The sequence below is a fragment of the Cyprinus carpio genome, chromosome B11 (genome assembly GCF_018340385.1).
Source record: "Cyprinus carpio isolate SPL01 chromosome B11, ASM1834038v1, whole genome shotgun sequence".
In the NCBI taxonomy this organism is placed as follows: Eukaryota; Metazoa; Chordata; class Actinopteri; order Cypriniformes; family Cyprinidae; genus Cyprinus; species Cyprinus carpio.
In genome coordinates, this window is record NC_056607.1 from 23678438 (window position 1) to 23692946 (window position 14509).

Here is a 14509-nt window from a genome sequence, read left to right on the forward strand (position 1 = left end):
CATCTGTATGAATCACTGAAGCATAATGGAATCATAGAACTCAGAAGAGGCTTTTAATATTCAGTGACCATTTCAGCAGCCTTATATTTTAACCAGTCCTTAAAAAGTTTTTATAGAAACTAAACCTGAACTGTTTTGAAATGAACATACATTATATATGGCAGGGTTTTTCACCCTAACACTAAACTAAAACCATAAAAAATCCAAATCTAAACTTGTTATATCTCAGCTATCAACATTTAATTTTTGTTTAGTTTAACTTTGAGTACTAAAATAACTGACACTAAACAAATAATAAATAATAAATACTATATAGGCATAAAATAAATTTAAATAACAAAAACAGCAAAATGACAAAGAATTGAACTAAAATGAAAAAGAAAATAATGAATACATAAAAACGAGTTAAACCTAAATAATAATATTTAAAACACCAAAACTAATAAAAACTAAATTCCTCAATTGTAAGTTGCTTTGAATAAAAGCCTCTGCTAAATTAATAAATGTAAATGTAATAAAATAACATGACAAAAATACTAAACTAAACTAAAATGAAAACAGAAAATAAATAAAATAAATAAATCTGAATATAATATTTAAAACTAAAAAAAAACTAATAAAAACAACACAACAGAATTAATAGAAATATTAAACTAAAATTAAAATACAAAAAAAAATAAACCTAAATAATATTTAAAACACAAAAACACAACAAAATTACTAAAAATTAATTTAAAATTAAACTGAAAACATAAAAAGAAAATCTAATTCTAAATATTAACAAACTCTATAATAGTATATCAGTGATGCTGAAATAACACTTATCTATGGAGATGTTTATTTACAGAAGCTGACTTTTGCTCTTTTCAAAAGTTTCAACCCTCTTCATACCTGCAGAATAACCTTTCGGATGCAGGATTTTGTTTTCTCCGCAGTCCTGTGGACGACCTGAAAGAGAAACACAAAGACTCTGGCCTGTTTCTGTGAACATCATGAAAGTGATTCTTCCGTTGATGTGTTTGTTCATTTTACCATCTGGGATGTGCTCCATGTCATCAAACATGGCGAGCGCTCCTTTCTCGTAGGCGCTGATGGAGTCGCTGTGGTTGTATTCGCGAGCCCATGGGCCGCTGAACGATCGAGGGGACGGTGTGTTTAATAATGACGTCTTGTTGTCCAGCGCCATCCGGCCTCCTTCCATCACACCAGCTGATACACGTGGATCCACACCGGTCTGAAAGAGAAACCTGCTTATTTAGCTTCAACCTTGTGACTGAATATAACATCTATCAATCAGAAGAAGTGAAACACTCTATTGCGACATCATTCATATCCATTCTGGTTATATATTGTTCTGTATATATATATATGAATCAGATGAATAAGATGAATCAGTTTGAGGGCAGAAAGAAGTCACCAAGGTGGCATTAATTGATCAAAAATACAGTAAAATTGTGAAAAAATATTTTAATTTCAAACAGCTGTTTTCTATGTGAATCTATGTTAAATTGTAATTTATTTCTGTGATGCGCTGCTGTATTTTCAGCATCATTACTCCAGTCTTCAGTGTCACACGATCTTCAGAAATCATTCTAATATGATGATTTGCTGCTCAAGAAACATTTCTGATTATTATCAATGTTTAAAACAGTTGTGCTGCACAATATTTTTTTTGTGGAAACTTTGATACATTTTATTTTTCAGGATTCTTTGATAAACAGAAAGTTCAAAAGAACAGCATTTATTTGAAATAAAAATCTTTCCTAACATAATCAATGTCTTTACTGTCACTTTTGATCAATTTAATGCATAAAATAAAATGAATAAAAGTATTAATTCATATTAATCTAATATCTATTAAAATGTAAACAACCTGGCCATTTGAAAAAAAAAAACTATTATATTAAATGTATCTGAAGATATTAATCTTCATGTACTTTTAATATAATTGCTATTTTCAAATGGTCAGGTTGTTTACATTTTGAAAGTTGCTGGAATTTTTGTTGATCATAGGCTACAAGTTGCTAAATATTTAGCATTTTGAAGCCTCAATCTTCTATTTCAGATGAAAATATGAAAAGCTTTGCAGCTTAAAAAATTCATGCAGACCTTCTTGTTTGATTAGTTTGGGTCAACCACTTTCACGCTGAAGCAACCTCTTGAAGACAGTCTTGCAGGTGTTGAAACTCACCGTATCTTCCCTCTTGCCATCATGTTTGATGGGCTCGAGTATGTCTTCCTTACTGCGGAAACTGAAGCTCTGGATGGCTTCGGTTACACCTTTCAACGAGCTCAAGATTTCCTCTGAGTTCATGTTCTCGGTGTCGTACTCCAGCATACTGCACACACACACACACACACACACAGTGAGGCGTGACTCCATATGCATTGACTTTAACATACAACACAAGGCGGACAGACGACACACAGTTGTGATGAATGCATCGACTGCTCAACTGCAACGTCAAAGTGACACATCTTAAACATTTCATACAGACAGATTAAAACTCGACAAACCTTTGCATTTGCCACAAAGCAAAAAGTGGTTGGAACAAAAGAAATCAGATGGATGAGAGACAGAAAGACGTCACAAAAGTGATGAAAATGTAAGACACGGATTCTCACGCTGAAACAAATATAAAGAGAGTGCAGTTTGACCAAAATATAAGGTTTGCACATTTGATAAAATTTCTAGGATTTAAAAAAAAAACTTTCAAGGCAAGACACTACAGATAAACAGTGTAAAAATATACTTTCCCCAGATGATTATACACAGCACATTAAGAATTAAATTTGTACTCATTTGCATACATTTCCAGAACATTAATCTGAACTTTGGATGAAGCCAGGTTCAAAGTTGGTTTTGATTTTATTGACATATTAAAGATTTTAATTTTTACATAGGAGATTTTGGATTTATCTTTTTATCACTCTATAAATCAGAAAATACTGTTAACAAACAGAAATAAGAAAATACCACGTTTTTATGGAAAATATGTTGTAAGAAACCAGGTGAATTATATATGAACAAACACCTCAGTAAAAACCGTCAGAATTTAGACAGGAATAAAACTGTAAAGTTTGGTGTTTGTAAGTGCTGCTGAAGTGGAGAAACAAACTCATGGCCTTTAAAAACATGCACTTTCGCCATGTTTTTAGGAAGAAAATGTTCTAGAAATAAGTCTGAATGATATATGAACAAACTCCTCAGAAAAAAACCTTCAGAATATAGACAGGAATAAAACTGTAAGTTTTGGTGTAAGTAAGTGCAGCTGAAGTGGAGAAAAAAAACTTTTATAGATATGTATTGTAATTGAAATCTACAGACTCAAATAGATAAAGTGCAATAATAATCTCATATGAATAATATATGAACAAACCCCTCAGTAAAAACCTTCAGAATATAGACAGGAATAAAACTGTAAGTTTTGGTGTATGCAAGTGCAGCTGAAGTAGAGAAAAAAACTTTTATAGATAAGTATTGTAATTGAAATCAATAGACTCAAATAGATAAAGTGCAATAATAATCTCATATGAATAATATATGAACAAACCCCTCAGTAAAAACCTTCAGAATATAGACAGGAATAAAACTGTAAGTTTTGGTGTATGCAAGTGCAGCTGAAGTAGAGAAAAAACTTTTATAGATAAGTATTGTAATTGAAATCTACAGACTCAAATAGATAAAGTGCAATAATAATCTCATATGAATAATATATGAACAAACCCCTCAGTAAAAACCTTCAGAATATAGATATGAATAAACCTGTAAATTCTGGCGTATTTAAGTGCTGCTGGAGTGGAGAAAAAACTTTTATAGATATGTATTGTAATTGAAATCAACAGACGCAAATACATAAAAATGCAATAATAAACTCCGGGGAATAATATATGAACAAACTCCTCAGTAAAAACCTTTAAAATATAGACAGGAATAAATACATTTTTTGTGTGTGTATGTAAGTGCTGCTGATATGCAGGAGTACATTTTTAAAGATATGTATTGTAACTGAAATCTACAGATGCAAATACTAGTTTAAAAAAAATAAACATTTAAAGGGTTAGTTCACCCAAAAATTTGATGAAAACATTCCAGAATTTTTTTCCATATGATGTACTTCATTGGACTCCAAACGGTTGAAGGTCAAAATTACAGTGCAGCTTTAAATGGCTATAAACGACACCAGACGATGAATAAGAGTCTTGTTTACGTTCAGCGTGCAAGCGCTTTCTCCTGAACATAAACAATGCTGATTACACATGGTCACATGGTCTGTTTTATCGATGTCCTTACTACGTTTCTGGGTCTGGGAACATTTCAGTTGTGCTGCTGTCTATGCAGAGACAGAGAGCTCTCAGATTTCATCAAGAGTATCTTAATTTGTGTTCCAAAGATGAACGAAGGTCTTACGGGTTTGGAACAACATGAGGGTGAGTAATTAATGACATAATTTCATTTTTGGGTGAAATAACCCTTTAAATGTGTATTTTGGATGTTTTTTTCCCCTCTAGTTTGAAATAAGACATGTTATGGAAGCAAAATAGCTAAATTGATCAGTGCATGAAAAAGATCACTGGGTTTGACTGTAGTGTTTTGCCTTAAAAGGAACATTCTGGGTCCATTTAAACCCAAAGCATTCTTTAAATGTCATGCATTGACTTTGATTGATTAGACTACCAATGAAAAACAAATAACTGTGCAGGAGATTCCTGCTCTTATATGTTAGCATCCTGACGCCGGGGCCAAGGTGTGTTACCTGGGCGAAAACGCCCTCCGATAGGCCCGGAGAGGGGGGGTGGCAGGGCCAGGGTGGGGAGGAGGGAGGCTAGAAGAAGGCTTTGAGCTCCAGCCCCACAAACGACTGAGCCGAGAGGAAGAGGAGGATGAAGAGAGAGCAGGGAGATGTAGAAACAAAGAGGAGGAAGAGAGGAATAAAGAGGAAACAGTGAAAGACGCTAGTTCTCAAACTACCGTATCCTGACCAAACAAGACGCCATCAAACAACACATCACGTCTTGCAAGTTTAAGTGTGTTTTGGTCCAAACCAGCTGTGAGCACAAAGAGATGCTTCTGTTTTTAAGCATAGTGCTGGGAAACTCCGCCCACAATGAAACCTGATTGGTCCACATGCCTGTATATTAAACAGTAAATGTTATTATCGTTAAATAAAACTAAAACCATAAAAAATTAATTAAGCATGAACTAAAATGAAATATTTCAGCTAACTGCCACGGCAACATTTCTTATTTTCATTTAGTTTAAGTTTTATTTAGTTTAAGAACTAAAATAACTAAAATTAAAAAACTTAATAAAAACTATACAGACATATTAAAAAACTAATAAAAATGACAAAAACACAAAACAAAATCACTGAAACGTCACCTAAAATGAAAGCGTTAATCTAAAAATTAAATTGTATTTAAAATATTAACAACAGGGCTGGGTTTTGACACAAATTTCACAATTCGATTTGATTCTCATTCACAAGCTTGCGATTCAATTCGATAAGATTCAATATCGATTATTTTGGATATATATCAGGACATCCCAAATTTTCTCAAGGAAAAAATTTCTCAACTAATGCTGTAAAATATAACCTACATGAGAGCCAGTTGGTACTACATTACTATAATATTGAAGGTTAAAATTGACTGATTTGATCATTTGTTAAATTACACTTAAAATTTTTAAAATAATAAAGTTACAATTACATAATATTTCTACTTCAATTTGTTTTTTTGAAATATAAACATAATGGTGGCTGTCATAAAACTTGATGGATTTATTCAAACATAAATTAAACACTGAAGAACAGTAAAATTTATAATGAATGTTATATGATGCATATATATTTAGCAAAACGTCCCTCTCTACAGTTTATGTTTATGGTCACCAACAATGTTCCCTCTAAGCTGCGCGCGCGCGCGGCCGCGCACTTCTTCCACCGCAGCCGCGCAGAAGAAATAATGTGCCGCTCACACGCATAAATGAGTTGGGAAAGCCATTTGCGAAAGCGAATGAATTGCAATGCTCGGATAAACCGCTACAGAGTTGATATAACGATAGAGTTAGAACCCGTGAATGTGGTTAGTTTCATAGAAAAGGAATGTGCGGCAAATTAATCGCTGTAGAAAACCGAATATTTTAATGGTTGCGTACGAAATAGCTCAAATCGTGCGCCGACGCAAACGCAATGACGTGAAATAAAACGTCATCATGAATTAAAGAAGAGCGGCTTGATTAAGTGCTGGAAATAGCGGATGATGGGCACAGAACGGTAACAAAACTCAGAGACATTTACAGTCACACACAGGTGTAGTTTACATAGCTATAGAAGAATTGACGTTCACGTTTTTTTTTTTTTAATATTTAACTTACAGATCTCAGTTTAAATGCTTCAGTTTTCTATTCTATTCTATCAGTTTAAATGCTTCAGTTTCTATTCTATTGTATTCTATTCTATCAGTTTAAATGCTTCAGGTTTCTATTCTATTCTATCAGTTTAAATGCTTCAGTTTCTATTCTATTCTATTCTATTCTATTCTATTCTATTCTATTCTATCAGTTTAAATGCTTCAGTTTGTTTTGATATTATATTATGTTAGGCCTATATTATAAACCTAATAAATAATTGACCTTGTTTTTAATGGAGTCTCTGCTCATCAAGGATGTATTTATTTTTATCGAAAATACAGAAGAAGAAAACAGTAATATTGTGAAACATTATTGCAATTTCTAATATTTGGTTTCCTGTTTTAATATACTTTAAAATATAATTTATTCCCGAGGAGCAAAGCTGAATTTTCAGCATCATTACTCCAGCCTTCAGTGTCATATTATCCTTCAGAAATCATTCTAATATGCTGATTTACTATCAGTGTTGAATCTGTTGTAATGCTTAATATTTTTACTTATTTTTTATTTTTATTTTTGGAACATGTGATACTTTTTTATTTGATTCTTAGATTAATAAAAAGTTAAAAAGAACAGCATTTATTCAAAATATAAATGTTTTCTAAAAATATGTCTTTACTATCACTTTTATCCACTTTAACCCATCCTTACTCAATAAAAGTATTAATTTCTTTAAAAAAAAAAAATGTATTTATTATCACTTTTTTTTTATTTGTGTATTTTTTAATAAATAATTTCTATTTTGAATAAATACTGTCCTTTTTAACTTTTTATTTATCAAAGAATCCCCAAAAAAATCACAAGTCCCCCAAAAATATTAAGCGGCACAACAGTTTCCAGCACTGATAATAAATCAGCATATTAGAATGATTTCTGAGGGATCATGTGACACTGAAGACTGGAGTAATGATGCTGAAAATTGCTTTGCTTCATAGGAATAAATTATATTTTAAAGTATATTAAAATAGAAAACTTTTATTTTAAATTGCAATAATATTTCACAGTATTATTTTGTGAAATAATATTCAGTAAGTTTTATTAGGTAATCTTAATGTACATCATTTAGTCACGGGTCAAATCAAATACAAATAGCACATTAAAGTTAAAAGTTTACACACTTTTTTTGTGTGTGCGCTGTACAGGTCTGGTATAAACAATGTTTTTGCACAGGTGGCCGAAATGTCCGCCCAATAGAGAAAAGTTTTGCTCAGCAAGAAAAAAAATTAGAGGGAACATTGGTCACCAAATATGTATTTCTAAGGTAAATGTGACGTTACATGACATTGTTTACAAGCCGTTATATTGACATCTTTGTGCAGCTGAAACACTGATTGAGCGATTACGTGAGACAGGATACGAATTGTAAAGTTGTACACTTTCTTTTTAACTTACCTTCGGATGTTTAGTCATGACTAATGATTATTTTGTGCTGAAACTGGTATTAATGTGGAGGATATGATTAGTTCACGTGCGCTACCGCATCTGTTGAACTGAGGATCTACAGCGATCTGTCACTCCACATTAAACAGCGCCAAAACGGCATTTATTGTTTGAATACTGCAATAGATTGGACACAATTTGTTTCATATTAAAAGTACCAAAGCACAAAGCTTATTGGGATATATTGAACGGGAAGTGCCCTTAAACCTTCTGTCCATTAACTGAAAACAGGCTAGAGTCTAGACTAATCGATTCTTGGGATTTAAAAATCGATATCATTTCATAAAAATGATAATTGATTAATATCAAGATATCTATTTTTTTTTTTACCCAGCCCTTATTAACAAAAACTACAACAGTATGGTATATCAGTGATACTAAAATAAAACTGATTCTGAATTGTTGAGATTTTGTCACTTCAGGTAGCATTTTGAAGCATTGAAAGATATAAAATTTAAAGAATAATTCCTAAAAATAATTATTAAAGGAAAACATCTGAGTTGTTGAAGAAATTACAGTCACTGTTGTTGCTCACTTCAGCCAAAGAAGCACAAAATGTTATTATTTAACAACTGTTAATTACATTTTCCTTTCAATAACAAAAAAGTGGGACAACGACTGACAAATTATCGCTTATTGTGGCTGGTCAAAACAAAAATTATCGCATTGTATCACAACAAAAATAGTGACATTTACAATCTGCAACATAAGATGCAACACACTTTGAAATGCCAAAACAGAGCAATATTAGTAATATAACATGGATTTAATGTCGTTTAATGAAGTGCATTTAGTGCAGAAGCTGTTTGTTAGTTCATGCAGAAACGAAAACATCCTAAAAAAATATCTAAATAGCATCAACATTTATTTTCCTTTAGAGAATTTGAAAATGAGTGAAACATGACTGTTCATTCATTTTGGGTTATTAAACTAAAGCGTGTAAAACCATGTTTAAATACGGGTTACTGATGAGGACAGAATAAATAGAGCAAATGTTTGTCTTTTGGAGCAAAAAACAATTAGAAAGCCTATGATTCCAGTTACAACCAGGACCACATGAAATCTGCATTTTCGGTATCAGTTTGTGTTATATTTAAATAAATGTTGTAATTACACTGAATTAAACATGATTAAATGTGATCAATTTAGCCAAGAATATGATATTCTTAATATAAAATAATATATATTTTTTAAAATTATAATGAATGTTTAAATTATTTAATTAAAATACATATTTTAGGTGATGTGTAGCAGGGTTATTACTGTAAATTAAAATTAAAACCATAAAAAATAATGTTGCTTTAAATAAAATAAAAGTTACCTGAAATAAAAAAAATAAAATGAAAAAAGGTCAACTTATTTTTTTTTTTACTTTAAGCAATAGTTACACTCTAAGTTTAGTTTTAAATACCTGAAATTAAATAAACTAAAATTAATAAATCAAATTAATTAACACTATATAGACATTTTTTTAAAAAATGAATAAAAATGACAAAAAAGTACAATTAACTAACTAAAATTAAAATGAAAACAATACACATAAAACTACTGAAAATATTAATAAAAAATAACACTGAAAAGTAGCTGAGAATATTATATTCTTCATATAAAATATTTATTATTATTTTAATATTATTATGTTAATATTAATAATAAATAAAATAATAACAGTAATATTTAAAATAATACATTATTATTATTATTTTATTTATTTATCATTTATATGCTATTTTTTTAAATAAATAAACTATTATTTCTGCAGACTCAGATTCCATGTAGTCCTGATCATGTCCCACAGCTTCACAGATGTTTGTTTTGAGGTGATGTACCTGGGTGACAGACCCCCGTGTGAGCCGTTGGTGGGTGAGTTCAGCGGGCTGCTGCGGGTCACCGGGTGTCGTGGAGGGGTGCGTCCCACACTGCTGCTGCCGCTGGGAGACGCCTGAGACTGAACAAACAACACAGGTGTGTGAGCGAGCAGCACACCGTAACATTCAGTGACAGACAGGGGCATGTTTAGAGTTAAAATTCACATTTCTAAATTAAAATAAAGATCCACATTCAAATGCAAAAACGTTACATTTGAATTTTAGGTGTGCGTGAGGCTGCTTTATCATTGCACAAGATGCGATGACGATGTAGGTGTCGTTGCATTATAGTGCTTCTTTTTTTAGCCTATCCAGCTGAACCCAGCTGAATCCAGCTGCTACGTTGTTCACTCAAAATATTGTGGAAGATTTTGTTTAGGTCAAAACTGAAACCAAGCCGTTTCACACAGAATGCATATTTATCACATTTTCTAAAGGGACATCTATCACCGTTGCACTCGCATCTCGCTCAAAAGAACCACATGTTTAGAAAGTCATTAATGTAAGTTCAACTTTTAAAAAACATATCTTGAGACTTTACGGCGGTTTTTCCCCATCCCCCTGCATCTCATGTTTTTAAATGAAGAAAGTACTCTTTGTGATTGGTTTTCGGTCCTTTGTATTAAACTATACATACATGCATACATGATGCTGTTTTGTTTCTAACTGTTTAAGCAACTTAATTAATTATATGTGGCTCTGGAGCACAAAACCAGTCTTGAGTCGCTGGGGTATATTTGTATCAATAGCCAACAATACATTGTACGGGTCAAAATTATAGATTTTTTTTATTGCCAAAAATCATCAGGATATTAAGTAAAGATCATGTTCCATCAAGATATTTTGTACATTTTCTACCGTAAATATATAAAAACTTTTTTGATTAGTAATATGAATTGCTAAGAACTTCATTTGAACAACTTTAAAGATGATTTTCTCAATATTTAGATTTTTTTGCACCCTCAGATTCCAGATTTTCAAATAGTTGTATCTCAGACAAATATTGTCCTCCTAACAAACCATACATCAATGGAGAGATTATTTATTCAGCTTTCAGATTATCTATAAATCTGGTTTTGTGGTCCAGGGTCACATATATGGTTTAGAAACATTATTTTAAACACTATGCACTTTTTTCAAAGATAGTCATGTTATTTTTTTGCTTTGATTAAACGTGCATTAGTAATATATTCGAATTTAAAAGGCATAATTTCAGTTGGGGGTGGGGGGGAACTTTTGGCCACAAGAGAGCGCATCGAGCAAATTTCAGTTAGTGGGAGTTTATTTTTTGGATTATATTTTAAAGACTTTCTTTGAAAAAAGTGCATAATGTTTAAAATAATGTTTCTAAACCATATATGATTAATTAAGTTGCTTAAACAGTTAGAAACAAAACAGCATCATGTATGTATGTATGTACAGTTTAATACAAAGGACAGAAAAACCAAAGAGTACTTTTTTTTACTTAAAAACATGAGATGCAGTAGGATGGGGGGGATCTAAATTTAATTAAACATGCAGACACTCATAGGAGGAGTGGCTAATTAGGAATTATAAAGGTAGAAATTGCATGGTTTGCATGGTGCCTCAACACGCTACTGGTGACGGAGAGCGAGATCAGCGCGTGTACCACTGCAGCAGCGTTACTGCTGTTCTTCAGATGGTTGTGCAGGAGTTTAGTGGCTCCGTCCTGAAAGGTTTTGGGCAGAGCTCCTAACAGCATGGTGAACTCTGGGGTGTTCAGCTCAAACAGGGCGATCAGAACCATCTGAGCAGCCTGGAAAACACACAACCAGCACAAAAAACACTAATGAGATGACTTTAACCTGCAATATGAGACTTTGTCACTTCAGAACAGGAAGAGAAAATGACTAAAGACTCCAAACGTATCACACTGTCCCCGATTAGGTGCAAATAAAAGCATTTCAAAATCTTGTAATAACATGAGATTGATACACATCCCACTGGACCTTAGTGAGGAGTAGACATCATGTTGAATCTGAAGTGAATGCATAAAGAATGTGAGGGACAGATATTTAGATTGTAAAGTCATAGGTCACATCAATCATTTTTTTTCACATTTTATTTCTGCTGGAAATATTTGAACCAGTGTTATTTTAGTATTATTTATATACTGTAATAATTTAATTGGAGATATATATAAATATATTTTTTAAGTAATACGTTTATGTTTCTTTTATTTATTTTTTATTTCTTTCCGGTTAAAAGCTTAACAATTTTGTTATGCCTTTTTTTTTAAGTAACACTATTTAGGTTTTTATTTATGAATGGACTAAACGTCTGCCCCTCAGATCCCTGTTTTCATTCATAGTAAGTAAGTAAGTAAATTTTATTTATATAGCATATTTCAACATAGCAAAGCTATCCAAAGTGCTTAATGTAAAATAAAATTAAAAGAAAAAAAGGAAGGACAGAAAAGAAGCAAACAAGACAGACAATAACACAACAATGAAGTGAAGGAGAAAAGATAAGTTTTCAATTTTCATTTAATAATGGTAATGGAAGGTGCAAGGCGGCAGTCTAGAGGCAATTGGTTCCACAGATGAGGGGCAGTGACTGAAAAGGCTCTTTCACCCTTAGTTTTCAAACGGGAGTGAGGGACAGATAAAAGAGCCCTGTCAGCGGATCTTAAAAATCTGGTAGATGACATAGGGATAATAAGATCTTTAAGATAACATGGCGCTTGATTGTTAAGAGCTTTAAAAACAAACAACAGAATCTTAAACTGAACTCTAAAATGGACCGGAAGCCAGTGAAGCGAAGCTAAAATTGGAGTGACATGGTCATATTTCTTTGCCCCAGTCTGCAGCTTTTCAGCTGCATTTTGTACCAACTGGAGGCAAGAAAGTGATGACTGAGGAAGACCTGAGTACAGTGAATGACAGAAATCTAAACGTTAGGTAATAAAAGCATGAATAACCTTCTCCAAATCTTGAAAACACAAAAACGATTTAAGTTTGGAGATGACCCGTAATTGATAAAAATTTGCACAACCATGGAATCACCAGCTTTGAGCAGGAGGTACAACTGTGTATCATCAGCATATAAATGAAAAGAATCATTGTGCTTCCTGATAATATCCCCCAGAGGGCGCATATATAAGTTAAAAAGAAGCGGTCCCAGAATAGAGCCCTGAGGTACTCCACTAATAAATGGGGCAGATGATGAGGAAAACTTGCCTACAGTGTGTGTGTGTGTGTGTGTGGATACAGAAAAAGACCTGTAGAACTCTACACAAAAAGACCTGTAAATAAACTGCCGAAGGTCAAAGGTCATTTAAGTGCTTTAGATAAAGGTGTTAGTGGCTCAGAAATGAGGAAAGACGGCTATCAGCTGCCATGCTGAAACATCATCACACATCAAATCAAAACCCTCAAGACAGCAGCAGTGTTAGACAAGCCCGGCGTGACCTCTGCAGGCAGTCAGGAGGTCAAAGGTCAAGGGTCACTACCTGCTTACATCTCTCCTCCAGGTTACTTTCCCCCGGCAGGGAGGCCACAGTGGAGCTCCTGCCCGACGCCTCCTCATTCAGCCAGATATGAAGCGTCTGAGACACACCACAGCTCACTTTGACAAACCCGACTTCAGCCGCAGTCTCACAGAAAAGAAGAGGAAAAACACACTGACCTTCCTGACGTCTGAGCTCTTCGGCTCTGTGGTCCACGTGATGATTCGAGAGACGGCTAACCGAGTCTCGCTGGAGTTCACAAAGTCTGACGGATCCATCTGTCTGGCCAAAGACTCGATGTACTTCAGGATGGCCACCTTCACCTGCTCACACACACACACACACAGACACACAGTCACACAGTCACACACACACACACAGACACAGTCACACAGACATACAGACACACACACACACATATCTCATTTTTATTTTTAGTTTAACATGACGTACTAAAAACTAAAACTTAAATACAAATGAATAAAAACTATGCAGACATACTTTTAAAAAATATTAAAAAAGAGAAAAAAAAAATACAAAAACTTTAAAATTACAATGAACAGAAAATATAAATATAAAAAATATTTAAATATTAATAAAAACTATGTAGTCATATTTAAAACAGCACAATAAAATTAAAAACTAATTCAAAATATTAATAAAAACTAATAGCACTTCAGCGATACCATTTAACACTGTTTACAGTAAGGTTGATTTCTTACAATTTATTATTCTTAGTTAATGTTAATTTCAACATCTATTAATACATTATTACAGTCAAAAGTATTTGGTAATATTTAATGGGTCTGAGCAACATGAACTAACAATGAACAGTATTTTTTATTATCTAACAATAATAAGGATTAATAAGTACTGTAATAAATAAATTGCATTAAAATTAGCAAATGCATTAATAACGTGTAAACAAAGGTGTATGAAAGAAAAGTTCAATGACAATCATACGAAATCTATAAACCAAACATTCAGCAAGGAAGCAAATGTATTATAATTATTAATAATTCAGCTATTTTCCATAAAATTATTCAAACAGTATTTTTCTATTTTATTTCAAATTGTATTGTTGTTATTACTTCAAACATTATTTTTATTCAAGATGTTTTAAAATTGGTTGTTTGATGGACATTAAATTAAAGCAATAAGCCCCCGTGAAGCCGTGGTTTACAGTGAATTTATAACAGCTAAGGGTCATTGTTAGGTTCGACCCCTTAGCTGTTATAAATTCACTGTAAACCACGGCTTCTTGGGGCTTATTGCTTTTATAAAACGGTTATTCCATACACATAATAAGGTTTCACA

At 32.6% G+C, this 14509-nt stretch overlaps 1 protein-coding gene across 1 annotated transcript in view; it reads right to left on the bottom strand.

Annotated features, from left to right (window-relative positions):
• The window catches only part of LOC109045522 (CLIP-associating protein 1-like), a 77175-nt gene that overhangs the window by 5764 nt on the left and 56902 nt on the right, over positions 1–14509 (bottom strand). The window contains 7 exon segments of the mRNA XM_042733462.1: positions 892–948; positions 1033–1234; positions 2192–2339; positions 4758–4862; positions 9685–9803; positions 11354–11500; positions 13372–13515. Coding sequence (XP_042589396.1) covers positions 892–948; positions 1033–1234; positions 2192–2339; positions 4758–4862; positions 9685–9803; positions 11354–11500; positions 13372–13515 — 922 coding nt within the window.